Source organism: Engraulis encrasicolus, chromosome 23 (genome assembly GCF_034702125.1).
Source record: "Engraulis encrasicolus isolate BLACKSEA-1 chromosome 23, IST_EnEncr_1.0, whole genome shotgun sequence".
NCBI lineage: Eukaryota > Metazoa > Chordata > Actinopteri > Clupeiformes > Engraulidae > Engraulis > Engraulis encrasicolus.
In genome coordinates this window covers 1,209,625-1,235,000 of record NC_085879.1, presented here as the reverse complement: position 1 = coordinate 1,235,000, position 25,376 = coordinate 1,209,625, and the positions used below count along the sequence as shown (strand labels likewise).

General features: G+C 43.4%; 1 protein-coding gene across 4 annotated transcripts in view; it reads left to right on the top strand.

Annotated features, from left to right (window-relative positions):
• kdm3b (lysine (K)-specific demethylase 3B) overlaps positions 1-25,176 on the top strand; it is a 26,389-nt gene extending 1,213 nt beyond the window's left edge. For 2 of the 4 annotated variants that reach the window (XM_063190020.1, XM_063190017.1), the window contains exons 2-25: positions 1,124-1,282; positions 2,550-2,666; positions 2,849-2,954; positions 3,117-3,241; positions 3,469-3,531; positions 3,749-4,405; positions 4,622-5,978; positions 8,221-8,428; positions 9,326-9,540; positions 10,101-10,253; positions 10,358-10,462; positions 10,788-10,915; positions 11,042-11,321; positions 11,841-12,103; positions 13,398-13,715; positions 14,489-14,660; positions 14,902-14,992; positions 15,545-15,675; positions 17,822-17,941; positions 19,528-19,551; positions 22,693-22,832; positions 23,169-23,345; positions 23,638-23,772; positions 24,099-25,176. In XM_063190020.1, the coding sequence (XP_063046090.1) occupies positions 1,124-1,282; positions 2,550-2,666; positions 2,849-2,954; positions 3,117-3,241; positions 3,469-3,531; positions 3,749-4,405; positions 4,622-5,978; positions 8,221-8,428; positions 9,326-9,540; positions 10,101-10,253; positions 10,358-10,462; positions 10,788-10,915; positions 11,042-11,321; positions 11,841-12,103; positions 13,398-13,715; positions 14,489-14,660; positions 14,902-14,992; positions 15,545-15,675; positions 17,822-17,941; positions 19,528-19,551; positions 22,693-22,832; positions 23,169-23,345; positions 23,638-23,772; positions 24,099-24,179 (5,325 nt within the window). In that variant the 3' untranslated portion in view covers positions 24,180-25,176. The remainder of the gene's footprint in view (positions 1-1,123; positions 1,283-2,549; positions 2,667-2,848; positions 2,955-3,116; positions 3,242-3,468; positions 3,532-3,748; positions 4,406-4,621; positions 5,979-8,220; positions 8,429-9,325; positions 9,541-10,100; positions 10,254-10,357; positions 10,463-10,787; positions 10,916-11,041; positions 11,322-11,840; positions 12,104-13,397; positions 13,716-14,488; positions 14,661-14,901; positions 14,993-15,544; positions 15,676-17,821; positions 17,942-19,527; positions 19,552-22,692; positions 22,833-23,168; positions 23,346-23,637; positions 23,773-24,098) is intronic. The other 2 variants (XM_063190018.1, XM_063190019.1) reach the window with 2 other exon arrangements.
• Positions 25,177-25,376: the final 200 nt, after the last annotated feature.

The following is a 25,376-nucleotide window of genomic DNA, read 5'->3' as shown; positions in this document are numbered from 1 at the left end:
GAACTAGTTGATCAGAATCAGTCAAGGAGGTCTGGAATCAGTCCATTATACGTCTTAACCCTACCATGGTTAATGAACACGTCATTAGTTTGTCTAGGAAGAAAAAAAAATCAAGCCAAATGCCAATGTAGCGTGAATGTCAACAAAACACATTAAATGTCCAGACCTTCATAGTGGAGTCAGGCCATTGTTTGTGGATGCTACAAGCGTTGACTCGCATGGAAAGTTACTTAGCACTCGTATCTCCTCTGCCTGTTTCTTGCAGAGGGATGCTAATACCGTATAATTTTCGTGAACAGTTGATGTTCAAATAGTGATTAGCCACAAACCCAACCTCAGCCCCTGCTTCTGTTTTTCTGTACTTGTTTTTCCTATTATTTGTGTACTTTGGTATGTTGATATCCATTAAATAAATGAACTATTTGCATTCTTTCCATCATGCATGCTCCCTTTCTGAGTTTCGCTTTCCTCTCACCAAACCATTGATGACAATCCTTTGGCAAAATGACTTGGAGAAGCACAGTATTTACAAAAAAAAACCCTCAAAGTCTGCAAATGCTTTCCTTAATTCGTGACTAAAAGTGGCTAACGACAGTATAGTAATGCAGACTACAGGGGGTTGTATCTTTCATCAGGATGACATTGGTCCCAAATTCAGAACCAGGATTAAGTTTGAGTGGGTAACAACACATAAACAGACCTCTTTAATAAATGGGCCAATCCTGTCTTTCTGAGGTAAGACTTTGGGTGGGTAATATTTGCTCTTCTCTGTGATTTCTTTGCCAATGGATAACTTTGTAGCATGATCTCATTGCACTGGAGTCATCTGTGTGCTGCCGCCTTGGCCAGGGCTCACTTGTGAAAGAGAATTTTATTCTCAATGTGATTTTATTTCCCTGGTAAAATAAAGGTAAAATAAAAATAAAAAAAAATAAAATCTGACCATTATGCATTTTTGACAAGTTCTGTAGGTTAAGTTTACACCATTCACTCACTTTCATTTTCTATTCACCGTGGTTTTCCATAGTAATGTGTAAACTATTAGTGTTCTTTGACACCCCTCCCCCGTCCCAATTCCTTTCTGAAGCAATATCTTTCCCTCTTCACCTCTCCATTTGAGCAGGTGTTTGTTGAGTTTGAGGATTGTGCCTGGAGGTCCCGGTCATGGGTGAGGGTGTACGGAGATGAGGTCCGTGCCGTCTTGATGGAGAGCACTATTGTGTGGGCAGCACACTCCGATCCCAACTCTGGAAGTAGCCCCACAACTGCTTGGCCTGCTTTGGTGAGTTGCTTGTTATACTTTCAGCTAACAGTTCATATCAAAACCAGCTTCATTGAGTCCATTTCCAGCTGTTCATGGTCTTTCTCTAACTGAAATGGCAACACCTAGCTACCTCGCAATCAAAGCCTCAGAGCATTCATTAACATTTTTTAGAATGAGTACAAGAAATATCAACTGTTGTTTTGGGAAGTATGGGATGTGGACCGCCAAGGTCAAGATAAGAGAAATTGGACATTCCAACGAAGAACTGGATAGAGATATGATTTGAGTTGAAATTAAGTTCATAGAGCAGGTTTATTCCTTTTAATACAGCCGTGGACAAAGAGTAGGCAGGGCTCTGCAAATCACAATGCTCGCAGAGAAGGTTTAAATAGAAATTGGCTTTCAGGAAAGACGACTGCTGACAGCAGAGAAGAGAACGAAAGCAGAAGGGCAGAACTTATTGATAATGGACCAATTATGTGTTGACAGTGGTAAAAGCTGTCATTGATTCTAATTATCTGCACATGCATACAGAGGCAGGATGCTCCTAACTCCATGTATTCACCATTCTTATTGACATTGTAGCCAGTGACTGAACATGCGGTGTGAATTTGCACTGCACTGCTCTTGTTCAGGCCTTGCATATGGATGATATGCAGGTTTCATTTCGGGCTGATACATGTGCAGTTTGTAATGTTTGAATGGGTGCTCTTCTCTCTGAAATCAACTTTGTGGTTGAATATTTCAGTCACATATAGTCTCCGCTTGTGAACTAGTTTGGGTTTTCCCAGAGACAGACAATTGAATAGGTGATCTGCACAATCTCTATCTCAACAATATCCTAATGCCACAGTGCTGTCCACAAAATGAAGAAACACTGAAATATAAAGATGCCAATTGTTTTCTCCGACAGAATGGTCCAATGTGCTTGTCATGTGTTTTTATCCCTGTGAGGACGATGCATTGGGAAGTGTAGCCTATGTATGGACTGCTCCAGTCCAGGAAGAGATCATGTGGAATTAAGTGCCAGATTTATTGCTGGGAGTGCATAACTCATTGAGTTTGGTGAATACTCAATTGATGATGACAATGTTGCCCTTTTTTCCTGTCTCTATTAATAACTATTCTGAAACCGTTTCCATGAAGTGTGCTGTAGCTGAAGTGCTGTAGCTGAAGTGTGGCTGTAGTAAGCTGATCAATGTTATCCCAGAAAGTCTTGGGATAGGAGATGATTGCACATGGTCCAAAATGTAATGCCATGACTGTGATGTGTTTTCTTTGTCAGGCATTCCAACCCCTAGTAGACCGTGTAGGGTTGGGTTCTCTTGTTCCAGTCGAATTCTTTGGGAGCACCAAGACCTTGGAGTTCCTCCCAGATGGAAGTACTCTGCAGATGTTTGAGGTAACATAGAAGAAACATCTGCTCTCTCAGACTTTGGCGTTTTTGCCTTTCAAATATCCAGTTATAAAATGTTATTTAGCATGTTCGCAACTTTTTTCTGCGGTTTATTATGTAGATGCAGTGTGCAGTTTCAGTTTAAAGAGTTTACCCAGAAACGTAATGGCTGTGCTGTGTCTCTGTAGATTGAGAAGGATATCAGACACTCTGTCCTGCAAGACCAGCCATCAGTCCAGGCGGCCATTGCCAGCTGGCACAGTGACTGTGAGCTCCAGGAAATACTGAGGAAAGGTGAGTTACTGTGTTACTAATTTTAACTCTGTGTCATCGTTGCAACTGGGAAGGACATGTCTAAAATTGTTTTCCTGCTGTGGCATATTTAATAATTGGTCAAGGCCTTTGCGTGTCTGCCATGATTATTTTGACTCCCACCGTCATCTGTCTGCTTCCCAGGCTCCTACACCATACAGGGTCGCAGGGTTCAGGTGTATCAGCCTGAGTTCAACGAACCCTGGGCACTAGGACTTGTGTCACAACACGACCCTCTTTCACACATCATGGAAATCACAATGCAGCAGGTTTGGGTGTTGACTTATCAGTGTAGCTAGCTTTGTATAAAAAGACATCATGTTTTGGTTGCTTTGTTAAAAAACATTTTTTAGACTGTTATTTTGTTAGAACGAGCACTCCAACTTCCCAGCTTTTACCATAAAAGGTTGTCCTTATGTTAACATTGTTGTGCACTGATAAATGAGAGCTTTGTTTGTCTGTCTTTGTGCTAACATTGGATTGTTGTGCTTAACAGGGTGGAGAAACTCAGGTGGTTGACCCCAGGGTGATGCACGTGATGCTAGCTGAAGACTATGAGGTAATGATTAAATGCGCCCTTTCTCCTGTCTCCATAGTTATGTTAATCAGTATTGGGGGAAATGCCTTCATCTCCTACCCCAAAACATTGAACACATTGCTTTAAAAAGTAGATAAAATGATTTGTCTGGCTCACTGTACAACTGCACAACTTAAGTAAAAGTGTCAGCTAAGCGTAATAATGTAATGTAATATAACTGTCCCCTCCCCCCTCCCAGAAGAAAGGGGGCCCTCAGACCCAGCCTGATGGAGGAAAGGGTGAACGGCGCAGAAGAACATCCTCTGTGGATGACGAGGACGTAACGCTGAAACGCTTCAAAAGTGCTGACGGTCAGAATGGAAATGGCAACGGAAAGGACGAGAGCATGCTCGCTCGTGAAGTAGACATGGTTGCAAGAGGAGAAACAAAGGAAGGAGTGGCTGGAGGTGGTGGAGGAGATGGAGGAGGTGGAGGAGGAGGAGGAAGGAACAGCACTAGCAGCACTTCCAAGACACCAGACCTGCAGGACGATTCAGCTGCTCGCCTGCCCATGAAGGAGAATGGTCGGGTGTCCGTGGTAACATCTGGAGGGTCAACGCCTGCCACTGCCTCCACTCCAACCCCTCCACCCCTTAAGCTCGGCCCGTCTCCTTTCTCCAACACCTTCCCAACTTTGGGACAAATGCCCAGCTTGGTGCCTGGAACTCCAGCCCCTAAGCCTTCTGCACCTACTCCTGCAACAGACAGAGAGGAATCATACTCCAAAAGTGCTGCTCTGGTTTCACCTGGTCCAGTCACCATCAACTCTCCATCACAGCCCAATGCACCCAGTGTGGCGCTGTCGCAACCGTTCGGTCAGAAGACAACCAGCTGGGCAAGTGCTGCCGGAACAGAGGTAAAGAGACACCAATGTTTTCTTTTGAGTGTTGTGAGGTATTTTTAGCCATCAAGCATTTTTTGCACAGCCATGTTAATCATTTACAAACATTAGACATGCCATCTGGAGGGCCTCAAATGTACATTAGCATTTTTTTACTGTATGTCCATTTGTATCTGTAAAGGTTATCTGGTGGTAATGTACCCCTTTTGAATTATTTTCCTACCTTTTCAGAATTCCAAGACGGCTGCACATTCACCTTCCGGCTTCCGTTCCTCACAGTCTAAACAGCAGTCAAACGGATCAAACCAAGAGAACCAGCCCTTCGGATTTTCTTTCGCCGGCACGCAGGAACAAAAGCAACCTGACTCGGACCCATCACAGAACTTGTTCTTTCAGTGTATGGCACAGTCACAGACTCCCAGCCCTAGTCAGGGCCAGGCCCAAGGCCAGAGTCAATCAAAGGATGTGAATTACTTCACTGCCGTCTCGGAGAGTCTGACCAAGGAAGCTCCCAGCTTGTTCAAACCATCGGACGCCTCCAAGAAATCTGTCTTAACTTCTCCATCCCAAGGACTTTTTGGGTCCGCACAGCTCAAAGAGCAACCAAAAGCGTCTGAGGCACAGCCTGCAGGCAATGGACTTCACAAGGCATTTGGCACAGGCACAGAGGGCATGTCCAAACTCACTCCCTCTTTCTCTGGAGGCCTTGGGAGCACTACAGCATTTGGCTCTGGGACTCTTCAGAATCCATCGATGGGTATGGGAGGACTTGGTAACACAGTATCTTCAGCATCCACTGGACTAGCAAGCAGCAGCAGCAGCAGTGGGATGTGGAGCGGTAACGGTAATAACAAAGGAGGCGGATTGGGATTACTCACAGGGAACAGCAAGTCCTCAGAAAACAGTCATCAGAATTTGTTCCTGCAGTCTTCTGGCGAGCCTGCCAGTGCCAACCCCTTCCTCGCAGCGAACAGCTTTTCTCACACCTCCTTTGGTGGACTTGCAGCTCAGCAGCAGCCTCCAGCAGTTACTGCGCCTGCTCCCTCCTCCTCTCTCCCATCAAGCACTTTGGGGAAAGTAGCGACGGGAGAGGAGGGCAAGCCCAACCCTTTCACCTTGGCAGACCCAACCAAGGGCATCCTGTCTTCTTCTTCCACATTATCTACAGTCGACTCGTCCGCCATTTCAGCAGCCCCCAACACTTTCACGCAGATGCCTAAATGCACAACGAACGCGCAGGATGCGTCCAAGTCTGCCAAGGAAAGTGCAGAGGTGAGTGACGACAAAGCGAAGACTGCGCCTAACTTTGCGTCCTTCGGGGGTGCGAGGTCTGGCGATGCCCCTGCGTTGCCTTTCGAGCCATCGACTGCTCAGCAGAAGTTCGCTCTGGAGGAACGCGGTCAGTCTTCCAAGCGAGACTCTGACTCCAGCACCAACAGTGACCTGTCTGACCTCAGTGAGACTGAGGACACTCCTGGCCAGGCTCCCAAGCAGGGTGGTGCACAAGGACCTACTGAGGAGAATGCCTTGCTGAAGAACAAAGCCCAAGTAGCAGCCAAGAGTAGACCTCGCAACAAGCCTTTCAAAGGTAAGCTTACTGACCTGTGGCCCCCATGTACACACGCACAGACACACACACACACACACACACACACACACACACACACACACACACACACACTGATGTGGTATTTTGTCTAGTTTTGGTTCTCCTTAGACAGTAGTCTCCGATCGTGATTGGCCAATGCTGCCTAAAATAGCTTGATGGGCAACCCCAATAAGGCAGCCATCAAAAAGCCCATCTTTGAGAAATCTGAGAATTCCTCACCCAACTTACCGGTATACATGGGTTCTAAGTTTTTGTTTTCCCCTGGCTGCGCGAACCTAGCTGTGCACAACTCGACCTCTGATTGTTGGAAACCGCTGTCGGTCAAAAAATTAGCTCATGTGGTTGGTTGACAGTGTCTTGCCCCTCCTCATGACATTGTGTTTACCAACACTGAGAACCCATTTATAGTATAGTAGAGCATAGCTGGAAAAGGTGGCAAAAGAATTCCTCGAGTTAACTTTTTTGCATTCCCCCTTTATATTCACCTTTCATATTAACCTTTCGTTTGTGATTTTCGAATGACTTGTCAGTTAGCTAACTTGAGTACGGTAGTAAACACGTTACAACCTCACGTCATCTGCACAAACATGTCAACGTTGTTGTTTTGAACGTTTGAATTGCTATGCCAGCTAGTCGACTAGTTTTTAGTCGTTGAAACGCCTTAAATGACGCCGACAGATGAGGAAGAGGTAGGGAGAGAGTAAACAGTGACTGAGAGGGAAGGAGGGGCATTTCTCAGACACACTGTGTGCATTCCAATATGCAACCTTGCGTCCTCCACTTGTGCTTGTGGCCTCACGTTTTGCTGTTTCCCCTCTGTCATCCTAGCCACAACAATTTTTGGGGAACTATTATTCATTCACCATCCAGTTTGCAAATGAGAAAATTACTTTACAATTGAGCTTTTGCGAGATATTGAAATATAATGCTGTTGTCAGTGATGTCATCAAAACATATTACTTCCTGGTACAAGGCCACAAGCACAAGTGGATAACGCAAGTCCGCATATTGGAATTCACCCACTGGTTTGAACGTACCTGTTTGTTTCCTGTGCATTGGTTGGGTTTCTAGTGCAGTACATGGGTTTGTTGTTGTCATGCTCGATACTACATTGATGGTACTCACAGGGGAACATTTCAACACCTCATTGAATGATCTGCTCTGTGTTTGGAAATGTCTGGAATGTAAGAATTATATCCGACCCAGGAACCTTATTCGGGAAAACATGGTTTTAGTGTGTATTCTCTTTGCCATCTAAGAAAAACACAAGGTCAAAGTAAAGTTTGTCAAAGGATTTGTCCATATACCGCATGAAAGTCGACCTTGTCTAGTCTGATAGTAGTCATGTTCTTTTATATTGACCGTATCCAGATCTTGCTGTATTTTCTTGATGATATTTTGGGTTATTTATTGACCTCTTTGAGCAGCTTGTAGTCTGCTCTTGAGGTGAAAGTGGTGTGAAAACATATTGAGATATTTTTTAAGTCCCTTGCCAGATTAATAGGCCACAATCTTTTTCCTAAAGCCAACAGATTAAGATTTTATCGTGACTCACTTCAACACATCATAAACAAAGAAATGATTGGCAATAATGATATTCTCTTATTATGTACACCAGACGTGATGGACCCACACTAGATTGGGATTTTAGCCATTTTAGTGGGATAGCATAAGGGTGTCTTTAAGCATTTCTCAACCGTATTGTTTTCATTTACTTTTCATAAAAAGGTTTTAAAAAATATTTTGTTATAAAACATTTTCATGAATTTTGATCCCTCAGTATCTTTACTGATGACTTTACTGGTCTTGTTTGACTAGCCTAGCCAGAGTTCAGTTTGGAAGGTCAGACAAACTTAGACTTAGACTTACACTTCATTTAAGTCTTCAGTTGCCACTTTTTGAGTCGTCAATCATTGCCATATTGATAGTGCAGTCAAAATTTGCTTCCTGGGGTGTCTTCTGTTTTCTAATGGTTCAGATGCAAAACCCTCCTAAGTGCGTTTTTGAGTTTACTAGCTGTATTTTAATTTTAAATAAATTTGGCAATGACAATGACAATTGGCCTTTTGATTGTGATTACTTGGTTAAAATGCCATTTAAAAATGAAAATGCATTCCAGTTTGCAGCTGAAAGAGCAACCAAAAGATTCTGAGGCACAGCCTGCAGGAACTTCCAGTCCGAGCAGTTTTACAGTAAATCTTGTGTCTGTTTGTCAATGCAGTGGGCCAGTCTGTGCTGAAGGACATGGCCAAGCTGCGCCGCCTGAAGCAGTCTGGTGAGGCCTTCCTCCAGGACGGCTCCTGCATCAACGTGGCCCCCCACTTGCACAAGTGCCGAGAGTGCCGCTTGGAGCGTTACCGCAAGGTCCGGGAGGCCGACTCGGACGACGACGATCCCAACGTGGCCTGCCGATTCTTTCACTTCCGCAGGTGAGTGCTTGTTCTTTGTGTGTGTCTGTCTGCTTGCTCATGTCTGCCTGTTAGTGATTTTGTTTACGTGTATCTGTCTATCTGTTCATCACTATGCACCTGTTTTCACAATGTTTTCAATACTAGCTGATAGGGCTGTACTATTAATTGAAATTAATCGAAAATGGTGATTTTGGCCACGATTAATAATCATAGCTTTGGCGGTTCAATTTTGAGTGGGCAATATGCATGTAATGATCTGCCTTGATCTGGATCTGGTATTCCTGGCCAAAAATCTGAAGGCCCACCTAAGCTTCATCCTTTTCAGCCTTTTACATAATATTACAATTCAGTTATATTTTATGCATCCCCTATATAATGCATTCCTTGCTATATTTCATTATGTGATTTCAAATAACATTCTGCACAAAAAATAATTTGTTTATTGTTGCTTAATAATCGTGATTTAAATAAATGACTGTGATTTATCATTTTATCCGCAATCATGCAGCCTTACTATCTGATTGAAGTCAGAAGGCTAAATGCACCCTGATTACAAGCCACGTAAGCCTGGTGTCTACCTTGAGGTGTAGCCTCTGCTAGTTTAAAATGACTGGGCCTGGCTTTACCCATTCACTGTATTGTCCTAACATATGCCACTAGTGTACTCCAATTCATAATTAGTACACATTCAGCATCACTTGTTTGCTGAAGGATTCAGTGATATTCTGCCTGTGGTGTACATATCACTGAAAGCAGGCCAAAATGAAATGAAGCATGAAGAGCTGCTTCATAATGACAGACAATATTTTCCAAATTAATGTGAAGTTCAATATGTCAAGTGGGGTGCCAATAGCTTTTAAGCGATTGGAAGTACTGAAAGTAGCACGTTTTTGTATCTAATTTTGTGTGATATAGACTGGCCTTTACTAAGAAAGGGGTCCTGCGAGTGGAGGGCTTCCTCAGCCCCCAGCAGAGTGACAACATGGCCTTGGGACTGTGGCTCCCGTCGGCAGCACTGAAGGAGGGTCTGGATCTGGACACGTCCAAGTACATCCTGGCCAACGTGGGAGACCAGTTCTGCCAGCTGGTCATGTCCGAGAAGGAAGCGATGAAGCTGGTGGAGCCTCATCGTATGTATTTGCTGAAAAGCTGAAAAAATCCTTTCTCTGTCATCCAGGGCTTGACATTGGCACCTGCTAACCCGCCAAATGCTGGTAAAACTTGGCTGTGTCTAGTAGTGATTTCAGTGTCAGTAGACAGTTTGGCAAGTAGTTTACTCTTGGTCATGACACAATGGACTTCTACAGATATGTCATGTTATTTGGGCATCATACACTTGATTTGTATTCGTCTGATTGATTTAGTTTCGTGTCAGACACTATGTAAAGGGTGTGATTCTTCTTCCTATACCATTTCTTCCAAGCTTAAACATGGGCTATCATGGTAGAAAAAAAGGTAACTGTGACCAAAAGTGTGGCTAGTAGAAAGTCTGAATGGCTAGTCACTCCCACATTTACCGGTGAGCATTAAGAGTCAATGTCAAGCACTGCTATCATCATCACTCATTCTGTCAGTTAAGCTACGTCCATACACTTCACTACTTGCTTACTCACGCAAACGAGAAAATAGTTTTGACTCAACACCAGCAACATGTCTCATGTCTGTTGTGATCCAATCTATTTGTCTGCAGAGAGAGTAGCGTGGAAGAGAGCGGTGCGAGGCGTCAGAGAGATGTGTGACGTCTGCGAGACCACCCTTTTCAACATCCACTGGGTTTGCCGTAAGTGTGGTTTCGGTGTCTGCCTCGACTGTTACCGTCTACGCAAGACTCGTCCCCCTGAAGGTTGGTTTATTTATATGATTGTTTGGTTTCGTGGATATATGTGGTAATCACTATTTCAATGTTTGTGTTGTACCAATCCCCCCCGGTATTTTGTTTTCCTTAAGACGTTGACCTACCTGAAGATGAAGTGTTTGCGTGGTTAAAATGTGCCAAGGGCCAACCCCATGAACCGCAGAACCTCATGCCGACACAGATCATCCCCGGCACCGGTAAGGCCACCCTGGGTACTATTCCAAGACCACAGTTAGGTGATGCACCTGGATAAATGAACCTAGACCTGCTCATAGATAGCTCACACGTGTCATTTAGTTAAGAAAATGAGGACCCAAGGCTCTTCTTTTTGATGAATTACCACTACCTCAAGTTTAACTTAACCTGGTTTACTGCTTAGCCAGGTTGTTGGAATACTCCCCTGGAATCGCATTAATGCTCAAACTAAAGCAGTCAGAATGTGTTTTGATTAAAATGAGTCCCGGTTACTCGTGCCTATTGCAGTTGTTGGGGAAACCATTCATCTTGTTTGCCTCTCCACAGCCTTGTACAACATTGGGGATATGGTCCATTCAGCGCGAGGGAAGTGGGGAATTAAAGCAAACTGCCCCTGCACCAATCGGCACAATAAACCTCTCATACGTCCCACTGCTCCAAACGGTCTTTCACAGGTACGCACATTACTTGATCTTGAGTCACTTTATCTCCACACGTTTTCTTTTATATAAGCATCATATCTGTTCTTCAGACTGTATTTCATCATTGTTGTTGTTGGTTTTTTGTTTTTTCTTCTCCAGTCTGGGTCAGCCCTACCAACAGGTAACGGGACATCCACCACACCCCGACCGGAGGGCACAGACACAACAGTATCGATCAAAACTGAGCCTGGCACAGAGGGTGCCACAACAGAGGGGTCCACAGGAGACTCCAGCAGCAGTAACGCCAACACCAACAACAGCACTACTAGTGCCCAGACACCAGCGGGCACCAAGGAGTCTGGTACACCTGGCAACCAGTCCTCCGCACTCCACTGGCTAGCTGACCTCGCCACTCAGAAGGCCAAAGAGGAAACAAAAGGTGCATGCGTGTTCCCAAAGGGCCTTGGATGCAACTTTGCACTGATTTTATTCTTCCGTTTTTAAATTTACCTTAAGAAATTGGTTGGTGACTATCAATATTTATGTGCGTGTATTTCCTACATCTGTGCAATTACAAAAAAAATGTGATATACAATGATAATGATTCAACGCAATGCTTTCCATGACTAGTTCTTAATATTCTTCTTGAAGTCAAGACTAAGTGAGAAATAAGATGCCATGAATTGACTGGTGCAGAGCATAGTCTCCTATTTCCATGTCACTGTTGACATGCAAAACTCAAGATTCCTATAGACTCAATACGAAGCTGTTCTCAGATTCCTTCCCTTAGCAGCTCCAAATATGTTTTTAATTTTCTTTGATTATTTAATGCTTTATCTTAATTTTCTTTGACCTGCATTCATTCTCGTTACTTTTTTGTGAAGCACGTTGAATTGAATCTGTGTAGGAAATGCGCTATACAAATAAACTTGCCTTGCCTTGCCTTGCCTGCTTCTAGACTCCAGCTCTCTGCGGGCGATGATGGGCCGCGAGCCCCGGCCCCCCTTCGGCCTGGACTGCTTCAACACCCTCTCCAAGCCCTCGGGCTCTGGCTCCAGCCCCAAGCTCTTCAACAGCCTGCTGCTGGGCTCAAGTCCTGCCCAGCCCAAGGCGGAGGGCACCAGCCTGCGAGACCTGCTCAACTCCGGCCCTGGCAAACTCTCCCAGGGCAACGCGGACGGCACTGTGCCGTTCCCCTCCGTTTTCTCCACCTCCTCCACGGTAAGGCCACCTAATGGGATGGCACAGCCAGTGAAGCCATTTCAGTGTAAAAATGATTGAATCAGTATTATAATATTACATTTGGCAGGCCCTTTTAGCCAAAGCGCCTTACCATTTAGGACATAATCAGAACATACACCACTTGAAGATACAAAATGTACAGGAAACATACAGAACAACAAGTGCAGATGCCAAGTAGGGGCTCCTTGAAGGCTGAGAGACTAAACACTGTCTACATTACCTCGAAACTTAAGCGTTGCCAGTATATTTTCTGTCCAGTAATCTCTTGGTATCAAGCTGCCTAGGGTTGAACAATACAGAGTGCTAATGTCCAAGATTCTGTTAGTTTTGTCAGGACCCTGAATACTATATTTAGTCCCACAGAGTTTAGAATGGGGCAGGCAACCTGCCAGAATGGAAGTATGCTTAGAGCCTCAAACAGGGCAAATTAAAATTGTATTGCAAATAAAATGCAATTATTGAAAAACATGTGATGAATTAATATTCCTAGTGTGTTGGCACTATACCATTATCAACAGAAATTGTCCTGATTTCATAAAGGGCAGAATTGTTCTTTTTTTCTTACATACATGCGGTTGACACTGTGTTTTGTTATATTTGTTGCAGCTTGCAACAAAGAGATCAGTTGCTCTTTCTTGTTCGGTATGCCTTTTAATGGCTTATGGCTTTAATGGTTTATCAGCTGATGGTTTGATTGCTGTAGTTAAGTGTCCATTTCCTCTCTTATCTCCTGTCCATTGTTTAAATATAGATTTAGATTCATTAATAACTTTGTACTTCCTCTCCATTCCCCATCCACCCAACCTGTCTCTGCTTTGCGTAGCAGTGATGAGGTTAAGGGTTGCCAATCTTTAACATATATTCCAAATGTACTTTCTTTTCTTTTTTTTTCTTTTTTGTTTGCAAATCCATTCCATATGGTTTTGTTTTAAAGTTCTGAAAAATGTTTTGTATTGTATTTATACAGCATTACAAAGGTATAATTGTTAATGTTTTTTGGGGGGAAGTGGGTCTTTCGGTAGTGTTTTCCAAGAGAGAAGATTGATTGATTACTTCATACTTTGACTGTGTGCACCTTTTGAATATCCTAAACCTGTATTGTGGTACAGTACTGTACAAGCGACTGTGTGAGGGCCCAGAGGGCTCTCAAGACAGCATCATACTGAAATGTCTGCTCTGCTTTCAATTAAAAACGGCTCCTTTTATCAGGCCATGTGTCTTTCAATGTGTGCAAACCGATCGCGTCCCCTAAAACCTTCCCTTCTTCCTCCAGAGTGATAAGAGTAAGGGTGGCCTGCCCAACATCCTGGACCACATCATCGCCTCGGTGGTGGAGACCAAGAAGACTGAGGGAAGGCGGCCAGCCGGAGCAGCCACCCCAGGAGCAGCCTCCGAGGGCGGGGAGACTGCAGCGGCGACAGCAGCAGCGGTCACCACCGTGGTGCCCAGGCGAGAGGGCGTGATGGGTCTCAGTGTGCTGGACCCCAACACCTCCCACACGTGGCTGTGTGACGGCCGCCTGCTCTGTCTGCAGGACCCCAGCAACGGCAACAACTGGAAGATCTTCCGCGAGTGCTGGAAGCAAGGCCAGGTAAAAAGGGGGGTTTGTTGGTTCTATTTTGCAACATCTGCCTCTTTTTCTGCCTGCGTCATTTGTCAGGCTGTGTATGTCTGCCTCTGTCTTATCTCTGTCTGTGTCCTTGGCAGACTGCATGCCATGTCCACCGTGTCTGCTTGCCTGTATACTGGTCGTTCTCATGCTATTGGTCTGTCTGTCTGAGAATGAAACTGGTTGATGTGCCCATTCAGTTGTCACATCCTAATTTGATGTTGACAGCTGAGCCTTTGTAAGGAAAATTAACATCTCAAAACAAACTAAAGATTCTTCCCGTATCTTATCTTCTATTTATCTTATCTATTTTTTTGTTTCGGAAGAGGCTGAGGGCAAAACGTTATTGCTGACATTTTAGTTTTCCTTTGCATATTTCTGGTGAGTTGGATGTTGTAGCAGATGGTTTGTAGGGTAAACAAAACTGAGCAGGCAGGCAGCTAGTGGTTTATTTAGTCTCCTGGGCGGCTACCTTCGTGTCACCGTGACCCAACCATGACCTTGGAAGGTGAGAACATGTTATTCAACGAGACCAGTAGCCAGTATCGCTATATTTGGTGGTGCTTGGTTTAGGTGCTTTCTGTTTGCAACTTGACACTTATTAGACCAGGGATATATTTCACCCTGCCATTTTATCTATGCCAGTTGGCCAAAGATGAATTTATCAGCTTTCCAACATGATTCAGACCCGTAGGTTCTCTTTTCATGACCGCTTCCTCTCTCTTTCTGTCTTCCTCTCCTCTCTTCCTGAGCAGCCTGTTCTGGTGTCTGGTATACACAAAAGGCTGAAGGGCAATCTGTGGAGACCAGAGGCTTTCAGCGAGGAGTTTGGCGACCAGGACGTGGACCTGGTGAACTGCCGAAACTGTGCCATAATCTCTGACGTCAAGGTCCGGGACTTCTGGGATGGATTTCAGGTGATATCCAGTAAGTAGCGTACCAAGGAAAGTGGTCGTTGGCAAGCTGCCTTTGTGTGATTTGGTTTGATTCGGTTTACATTTTGGTTGCTTCCTCAGGATGTTTTGTTTGGCAGATTAACGACGTGCCTCAACCTGTACTTTGTTCTCTGTCTGACTGCCTCTGGTCATCTCTCTCTCTCTCTCTCTCTCTCTCTCTCTCTCTCTCTCTCTCTCTCTCTCTCTCTCTCATACTTTCTTGCACCCTACAGAGAGACTGCAAGGGTCAGATGGGCAGCCAATGGTGCTGAAACTGAAAGACTGGCCCCCAGGGGAGGACTTCAGAGACATGATGCCTACGAGGTATGTAGCAACGAAGGCAATGTGTGTTCTTGGCTTAAAGGTTAACTGTGAAGTTCTGCAAGACCAGGCATCATTTCAGTGTCGCTTTTTCATTCATGTTCAAAAAGATAGAGTGAATGCACAAACATCATACCAACTCAGGTGTTGGACCAAAATTAAACTGTGTAGAAATGGCAAAGGTCTGCAACGTTGATTAATATTGACTTTTTTTCTGTTTCTTTGTTTGTTTGTTTGTTTTTTCAAAGCCTGCCTTGGTAGTTTTTATGTCCTTAAGTTTTGGAATGATACTGCAGCACTCATTACAGTTGTTGTTTATCATAAGTGAGGTATGTAAAGGAAATGAAATGGGCAACCCAGTTTTATGTTTCTAATGTACGGTATGCAATCTCCTGGTTTCCCAGTGTTGGCATAGGTACAGACAACTACCCATAAACTGTTTTGCCAGATTGTTTTAATGGGATTTGCCAGGTAATTGCAATGGCAGTTGGCGGTTGCAATGGCAGGTGAGCTGGTTTTGTCTGGCTTTGACATTTCATTTCTTTCCGCCAACAGGTTCGACGACTTGATGGACAACCTGCCTCTTCCAGAGTACACCAAGAGAGACGGGCGGCTCAACCTGGCCTCTCGGCTGCCCAATTTCTTTGTGCGGCCCGACCTGGGGCCCAAGATGTACAATGCTTACGGTGAGACAACAAGCTGCTTCGGCAAATACTTCTGCCAAAGCCTAAATGTATAGCAATTGCTCACGATGCAAAAGATTTGACCTTGTTTTTTTGGCTGCTGTTTCATCATTTCGGATCAGATTTAGTTTCTTTCTCTCCCTCTCCTATCTCTCTCTCTCTCTCTCTCTCTCTCTCTCTCTCTCTCTCTCTCTCTCTCTCTCTCTCTCTCTCTCTCTCTCTCTCTCTCTCTCTCTCTCTCTCTCTCTCTCTCACACACACACACACACACACACTAGGGTTGGGAGGATTCACAGATATTGATACAACCTCTATAATGCAGTTGCATCGATTTGCAAATGTCTGTATCGGTAAAAATTGCATATACACCCGAGATGCTGCATCGCTACAAACCGAATCATATCTCTTATAACTTTGTAGAAACTGGTCTATTTCTGGTTTCTGGTCTCGCGTCTAGTGTGCAGCCAACATTGGGTGGCTCACATTTATACCGCCTTTCGTCTCGTGCAAAGAGGTTGGACCAAGCAAGCAGCAGGCTTTATTTGAATCAAAACGGTGAGCAGCTATCCGTGTTGCCTTATAGAGCGAGTTTTCTGACCCTCCTCCTCCAGCGACTTCCTTCTGGTTGTCTGGAAAACTTGTGGAGAGTACTCTAATTTTACTATTTAAAGGTGTATGCCACTATTTTGGGGCTTAATACCGTTAAAATCGTTGGCCAGGGTTTATAAAGGTGGTAAAGTGTCTTATTTTTCATGTAAGCCGTTGTCTTGCTTTAAGACAAGTTAAAAGAGGGAGCATGTCGCTAAGCTAGTGAAAGTCAATGGATCCGTGTAGCATGCTACAATGCTACACGGATCCATTGACTTTCACTAGCTTAGCGACATTTTCCCTCTTTTAACTTGTCTTACAGCAAGACAACGCTTAACATGAAAAATAAGACACTTTACCACCTTTATAAACCCCAGCCAACGATTTTAACTGTATTAAGCCCCAAAATAGTAGCATACCCCTTTAAGTTGAAATGCGCTGCACAGCACCAACAACAAGTGAGAGCTGTCTGCCAGTTACTATTTCTGGATGCCAGCAAATGCTCATCGCATGTGAGACAGAAAAACAGTGTTGGAAAACGTTACAGAGCCTGTGCACCCGTGTCAAAAAATAGTACTTGGCAACATTGCTTAGGAGTGTGTATTGCATTTCTCTTGTGCAGGACAATCACAACATCTGCTGTGCTGCAGGTTGCCATACAGTTGAAAAAGTCAAGTGCTAAGTAACTTATTCCAACACTTCAGTGCAGTGAGCATGTCATTTCCCCCTTCTGGTTTCAGTAACGACATTCCCAACATCTCCAAAATTACTCTAATGTGGATCACTTGTTTATAAATTGTTCAGCGCTCATTCTAAACATAACATGTAGTTCTTGCATCACCAATGACTAATCCAATGACCTCCCTGTCTCCGAGACAAATTTCTCCTTTGTGGAGACTAATAAAGAAACCTAACCTAACCTAACCTAACCCATCTGTAGGTCTACAATGTTCCAATATGAGCAGAAGATCTGCTTTTCCATCATGTGTTAAGAAGTTATATTAATTTGTATGATGTCAAGAGATATTTTTAAAGAATGAACTTTCTCTGCTCAAAGCAGTGTGCCCCAGCACAAGTGAGTTATCCCTGCTTTCTGTTGCATTTCCAGTATTTTAAAAGTAATAGGTACAGCCTTTTATATCAATGAAATATTTTAACTGGCTCTGTATCGCATCGTATCAAACCGTACTGCATGTCATGGTGTTGTACTTGAATCGTACCATATCACACTGCATGCATTCATTCGTTTATTTGATTAGGACAATGCACATTGATCAATACATCAGCTTAAAAGCATCAATATAAATATGCCAGAGTTGGCATAGTTGCTAAATTTCATCCGTTGTTGTAAGGCATCACAGTAGGTAGGAGAATTGTAACGTATGTTATCACTGTTTATTTAATGATTTGTGAATATATCAATTAGTTGACATTTGTATCGAGATGCGTATCGCATCGCTTTGGCGAAGATTCCCATCACGCACACGCACACATTCTCACAGACGTAGCTCCACACTCATGACAAGCCTCACCAACCTTATGATCATCCTCTATTCCACAGGTCTGACCTCAAGCGAAGACAGAAAGGTGGGCACCACCAACTTGCATTTGGACGTGTCTGACGCAGTCAACGTGATGGTGTATGTTGGCATCCCTGAAGACGAGAATAATCCTGAGAAAGGTGAGCCTTCATATAAGGTTATAGTGACAGTAGAAACAATAGGGCTGGTATAGAGCCACGCTCAGGACCAGGAGTGTATCTATATTAATCGTTGTAACAAAACAAAATGAGTTGTGAAAGTGTTGATTTGTACTTGTACAAAAGTCTTAACACTCGAAGCCAGAACATACTTTGCTATTTCAGCACATATTTATCCTATGCTAAATCACTGAGATTTAAAAATCACAAATTTGCAATAGGATTCACTGTTAAATTTGTTTGTATACTTATTTTTTTTTGTACATTTTTATGTAGTGGAATTATCAGAATAATGCATTTAACATCGATTTCTTCCAGGCTCTTGATTTTGTTAATTTTGTCCTGTTTTGTGAAAACCATCCACCTCAGTGGAAAGCCATCACGGTTTCATGTGCCATCATCACAGTTCATGTTCATGTACCCCCCACCCCAAATTAACCTACAGGCTTCTGCATAGTTCCACAGTTGCCTCCAGCAGTATTTCGTTCACCTTTGCACATTTTGGTTGTGCCCCCTCACTGTACCCCTGCTCTGCCCCCAAAACCCAATTGTTTGTGGTCTGAATGGAGAGCCTATGGGCAGCCCAACTGTTTATGCAGTGTCATCAGCATCCAGTAGTCCTCTAAGCCAGTCATATGCTCTACCCTAGGCTTTACAGGGGAATGTAAGCGAAGCAAGTGAACTCTTTTTGAACTCCCCATAGCTGTTCGTTAGTAACTAGTTGTCGACGTGTAACGATACAAACACTCGGAATCTGTAGTGACCAATTAGCCCATCTCCTCTCCATATGATCTCTTTTGTGCTGCCACTTACGCAAGATCACAAATTCCCCCATCAACACCACCACCCTCACCCCTTCCTCCACTGTGTCATGTGGAGCAGTCTGTCCAGGCATGTTGTACACACAGGGTTCCTGTACTAGCCCATACACAAATTGTATTGCAAGAACTGAAAGATAAATATTAAGTGGATTTAGTGTGCGTTGTCTTTCAGTTGAGCTAAGGGGTTTTTTTGGTTGTTTTTTTGGCGTGGCCCCAATTAGGCCGTGTCAGACCCCAAGTGAACCATCTTCCCTGCTATCCCTTTTTTCCTTTTTATCTGGCTTGAGATTCATTCTTTACACCCGATCACCCTTTTCGCTGCACCTTGCACACCTTGTTGTAGCAACTTAATTAGTCTTCTGTTCAAGTATCTGCCTTTGTCACATTGACCACAACTTTGGGCTTTCTTCAGCACAAATGAAGCCGGAGAAAGAACAACAAAAGCACCTTCAAGGATTTGCTCCTATAATGAATTTGCAGAATGAAATGATTTACCAGCAGAATGCCTTGCTTTGCGCTCCTCAGCCCTTCTGAAGTCGTAATCATATTGCCCGCTTTAGTTTGGTTGTAATGCAAATTTGTCCACCCGCTTTGCCACTCCAATCCCACCCCTGCCCAGCCCATGTGTGACCATCCCACTCTGCCTCTTGTGGAGATGGGCAATCCTCAGTTCATTTTGTTGAGATGGACTGTATTTGCGGGCTTTTGGGCTGTCTTTTGATTGTGCCAAACATTTCTCATTCACAGAAGCAGACCACGATGGACATAAAGGTCTGTTGCATTATTTTTTATTTCAACCATTATCGCCAGAAGCATGCCCATAGTTCTAACTTCAGCCCATCTTCTACTTGATTCTCCTCTCTCTTCTTGTCTTTGTCTATCATCCCGTTTTCTGTCTTCATCAACCCGGATTTCCCTTTTTCCATTTCTTTTCCAACATGTGTTCTGAATTGTGTTTTTTTTTAATGCAAAGGTAGCACTTTCTAGCAGTCGGTGGACTGCTGAAAATATAGGCAATATCAAAGGAAAGGACTTTGTATGATGAAATGGTGGTAGATTTCCTCAGTGGGACAATTGGGGACTAGCAGAGTCATACTACTGTAGAAAGAGGGTATTAGTTTTATCATGTAGCTATGACAAAGGCCAAAATAGAACATTACATTTGTGAAATTGTTGCCATTTCAAAAAACCCCACTTTGAAAAAGGTAGGGCTTTCTGTCCTGTAAATACACACACACTGTAATAACTGCCTGCAGCATCCCAGAAAGCGATAGCTCAGCTTAAGCCCCTTCTGTCCGCTCAGCCTTCACTGCCAGGCAGTTGCACTCTGCCCACATGAGAGGGTGCAACTCAGTGGGGAATGAAGCAGTTCCCCTGGGTGAGATAAGAGATTAGGTCAAATTATAGACATCAGACAGGGAGCCCCCAGCGGTAATCTCCTGAGCGGTCTGTGTCAGCATCTTACACAAGTGTCATGATTTTTATGATTGTGAGTAGTTATTGTTGCTTAGGTGCCCTTTAAGACAGCCTTTTTCATCCATCTTTAATGAAGACGTTGGAACACCTGATACACAGATGCACACATTGAGTCTCTCACTCAGACACTCTTGCTCTCTCTGCAAGCTGGCTCTTGGGTGTGTGCCTGGGAAAGGGAGGGCTTGTGACCTCGACTGGCCTTCAGCTGTGTTAAGGCTGATGCATAGTCACGCGGTGCCGATTGCGGGGTAAAGCATAGACGTACTGTCAGCGGGGGTATTGCCTCATAGTCGACCTACATGCGAATGCGTGCGAAAGGGCGTGGTGTTTTTTTTTCCCGCCGAAAATTCAAGAGTGGGGCAAGGGGGGAGGGAGGAGGAGATTTTAATGACGTCAATTCACCTCCGTGACAACAGGGGGCGAACTAACTCATTCAGTTGAGCCCAGTCCCTAGAATGAATCACAAAGCTAATCAGCTGGCTATGTAAAACGTAATATTCCACTAGTAGCCTACTTCTAAAAGTTGGGGCATAATTAGATGGTACAACATCAGTTTATTTTTGGTCAAGTACTACATGAGATTAAATGCAAGACAAACGCCATTTTAAAAGACAATAGACAGCATGAATGGCCATTCACACCTGGGGCCTAGTAGTAGCTAGCCAGCTAAATCAGTCATTACAAACTCAAAGCTAGTTGACTAGCCACCTGAAACGTAATTCTACCACTAACAAAGAGGCTTCTTGCTATTAATTTAAAAAGTTGTGGCGTAATTAGACATGAATGATAGCATACAAGATTCTCTCTTTATTCATGTTTTACAGTTCAGGTGGTTAAAATGCCAAACAAAAACCGTTTTAAATACAATACATCTAATGGCCATATTAACAGCTAGCTTAGCAACTGTCAGCCAAACCCATTCAAACTCTACAGGACATTAGCGAACCCTGTTTTAGAAGCTAGCTAGCCACACTACTTGTACTATATACTGAATCAACAAAGAGGCTTCTTGCTATTAATTTAAAAAGTTGTGGCGTAATTAGACATGGATGATAGCATACAAGAGTCTCTCTTTATTCATGTTTTACAGTTGAGGTGGTTAAATGAAACAAAAGCCATTTTTAAATACAATAGATAGCCTATCTAATTAACAGCTAGCTTAGCAACTGTCAGCCAAACCCATTCAAACTCTACAGGACATTAGCGAACCCTGTTTGAGCGAGCTAGCTGCCACACTACAAAAGAACAAAGAGGCTTCTTTGCTACTACCACACTACAAACATATCATTTCCATGATGGCCTTTTATGGATATTTCTAATTGATTTTTTGGAAGTTGTACTACTGAAATAAAAAACAGTTTCTCATCTCCCTGTCAAGTAAACTCCAGTGATTTCCTGCCAAGTCATCTGCATCGTGTTTTTCGTTTTCCTTCAAACCTCCGCGGTAGGGTAGAAGAATAGAACACAACTGACCTATCAGGGCTGAGTTCCCCCCGGACTGCCGTAAGCGCATTGACCAATCACCGTCTTCAAGCATAGCTCAGCTCACGGACATTTCAGCCTGGGAGAAACATGCGTGTACTGCAGCCAGGGGTCGTTTTGTCGCTGCACAGGGGGGCGCTGTGGCTCATTCTCTGTGCAGAACCCCCGCGAACGCGCGACTCTAAACCCCCCTTTAGGCTTCCTTTCTCCTTCCCTCTTCTCAGCATCGCCACGTCATGTGATCTCTGGGCCATGACTCAGCTCCTTTTTTTCCCCTGTTGGATAAAGATATTTTTGCTAATGGACACCTGAGTTCATTGGATGAAAAACCTAGGGAGAGAATGTTAACTTTTCCTGACGTGCTGTGATATGTGATGCTTTGGTGTGTTTGGTGGGTTCTGTAATGCCCATTTTTGACAACATTTCCTGCTTTTTTCCTTCTATTTTCATTCCTTATCTCAACTACATTTTATGCTCTGTTTTTTTCTTTTACTTCTTCAAATAACCCCTAATATTTACAACAAACTGATATTAGTTCCAAGTGAAGTACTGACTAAACAAATTAACAACCTAAAACATATACCTTCAAATTTGAAGCAGGGTGATACAAATGCTTTACACTAGAGTACAGATTCTCGACTATTCAATGTGGTTCATTGATATCACAGATCTTATGAGAAATATAATTTTTTCAATGTTCAATGCACTTCTATTTCCATGGGGAATGGAAGACTTCAACTGTGGTGCTTTGTGAGATTTTAAGTCAGCAAATTCCTTGTATCAGGAAGGCAGTTTCTGTCAAAGGTCAATTCTCACACAGCGCCAGTGATGGGAAGTCTCCCATCCCCAAATTATCTTGTTACTCAGCCCTGGCGCACTCTGTGTTAGATTTTAGATGTGCGTTGTGTATGTGGTCAGGGCCTCTGACTCTTGATGCTCCTGTTGTCATTGCAGAGGTGATGACTACTATCGCGGAGGGCGACGTGGACGAGATGACCAAGAGGAGGATCTATGAAGGCAAAGAGAAGCCTGGTGCACTGTGGCACATATATGCCGCCAAGGACGCCGAGAAGATCCGAGAGCTACTACGAAAGGTCAGGGGTCTACAGTACTAGGATTTTCAATGTGATTTTGAAAGCTTAGGCCTCCTCCCCCTCACCCAGACCGTTAACTGATCAGAGGATATTCATCTTGACTTGAACTGACCTGCCCATACCCTGCTATATAGAAATCACAATACAACCTGCCTGGCTGTCATTCAAGATTCATTCAGTCATCCATTCCGTCCAGTAGTGGTCCTAGGGCTAGGCCGACCTGGCAGTCGCCCATTATTATTAGCAATGTTTTTCATATTGTACCGCTAGAAAACAATTGATGGGAAAATACAGTATGCAAGTTGGCTCAACACTTTGTCAATGTTTTGTGCGTAGGTGGGAGAGGAGCAAGGCCAGGAGAATCCTCCAGACCACGACCCCATCCATGACCAGAGCTGGTACCTGGACCAGGTCCTACGGCGCAGGCTCTATGAAGAGTACGGAGTGCAGGGCTGGGCCATCGTACAGTTCTTGGGAGATGCTGTCTTCATTCCAGCCGGCGCACCACATCAGGTCTTCATTTTGATCCCTTTCTTCTACTCACAAGCACCACCTCAGATATGTAAATGAATCAATTTGATGAAAGCCTGCCTATAAATAATCACAACGTACTAGTATCGCTTGTCATTGATGTCACAAGTCATCCTTGAGTTCTTGGTTAACATAAAAGTCAATTGGCAAAAGATTATACTTCCTAGAACAGCAAATGGGTTTTCTTCCACATGATGCAGTGATACTTCTGAACAGCTCAGGCCACCAGTTTTTTTGTGATTAATTGAATTTTCATTTTGTCTTTGCCAATTAGGTACACAACCTGTACAGTTGCATAAAGGTGGCGGAGGACTTTGTCTCGCCTGAACATGTGAGGCACTGCTTCAGGCTAACACAGGAGTTCAGGCACTTGTCAACCACACACACCAACCACGAGGACAAGCTACAGGTAAATGGTTAAGCACCCAAAACCTCTGCTGTGAGGCCCTTCACTAAGTGACCAAACAAATAAGCTGGGCTAGAAAATGCTGTAGGCAGAGTCATCAAGTTTTGGTTTCAAGTGGATTTTTGTTTGTGAGATCATTATGTTCTGCAATTGCCTACTTTTTTCATGGATGAACAAACAAGCTTGTAGTGTCTGTTTGTTAGTGCTGGGTAGCTATGAAGTTATTTCATGCAAAATAGTAAGTCAATATTGGTCCATCTGGGAAGAAATATATTGTGATTTTATTTATTTATTTGTTTATTTATTATGTCATGTTTGTGTCCTTGCAGGTGAAGAACATCATCTACCATGCTCTGAAGGATTCGGTGGGGACTTTGAAAGCCCACGAGCCAAAGCTTGCCCGCTCATAGTACCCCCAGTGTGACTAAAGCGACTGCGACGTTTCTATGCTCCTTACACCACAGACAAATGAGGCACAAGGACTTTTGGGAGGGAGGGATGGAGGGTATGAAACAGATAAAGGGGTTATAATGCTCTACAGAAGTTCCGGGAATGTTCTCCCAGAAAACAAGGAAGCTCTGATGAACTTGTTTTGGGCTCGGCGCTTGGATGAAGGATGTTCTTCATCAGTGTTGCATAGTTTTTTTAATTCTTTTTTTCCCATATTTAAGTTTTTTTTTTTCTTTTGCCAATTTGTTTTTGAATATGTGTTGTGAAGATGGGAATAGATCTGCTCTGATGTGCCTCAGTGGACATCTGTTTGTCTGTAGCCTTTTACTTAATGTGAGCACTGGGCTAGTCCATTTGTGTTTTTGTACGCGCTAGATTGACTGATCAAGCTGTTGTTTGTTTTCTTAACTAGAGAAGACCTTCGCCTTTAGCATCAGCAGGATGTTACACAGAGGGAGACGACACCCCTCGAAACCATTTTGTTTCCTGTATTTTGTTTTTCCAGAGTCGATTAACGTAAGGGAAATAGACCAAAGTTTTCTATTTTTAGTTTTTCAGTTTCAACTTAAACAAGAACCACAAAATTCTGTCTTTTTTTTAAACACACACAGTGGGAATGATAGAGGATGTATTGAGAATTGTGTCCATGTTGTCACTCCTTCACGATCACAAAACAAAAAGATGGCAAACATAAATAAAAAGGTGCGAGAATTAAGAATTCCAGATATGGATAACTACTGGTGATGTATCAATATATATATTGAGCAGTGTGTATTATTATTGTTATTATTATTATTATTAATGTTTTTTTTGTTTGTTTGTTTTTTCCAAAATAAAGTTTACGAAGAAACTGGCCCATGAACTTAAAATGGTAGTCAAACTTAATGGTATTTTTATTTCGTTTTATTAAATTCCTGACTTTTGCTGTAATAAACAGAAGGGTAAATTGTAAACTCACTTGAAATGAGTCTCGTGCTCTGTTGACACAGCCATTTAGATTCTATTTCGTTCTTGAAACATCAGAAAACTTCAATCAGATTTATTGAAGGCTGGGTTCTTCTCATAGTTACATGGTTAGATTAGGCACTTGTATAGTTTTTCTTTTCTTAAAGAAAATACAATAAATGTGCCGAGAATGCTGTTAAGATTGTAACTGT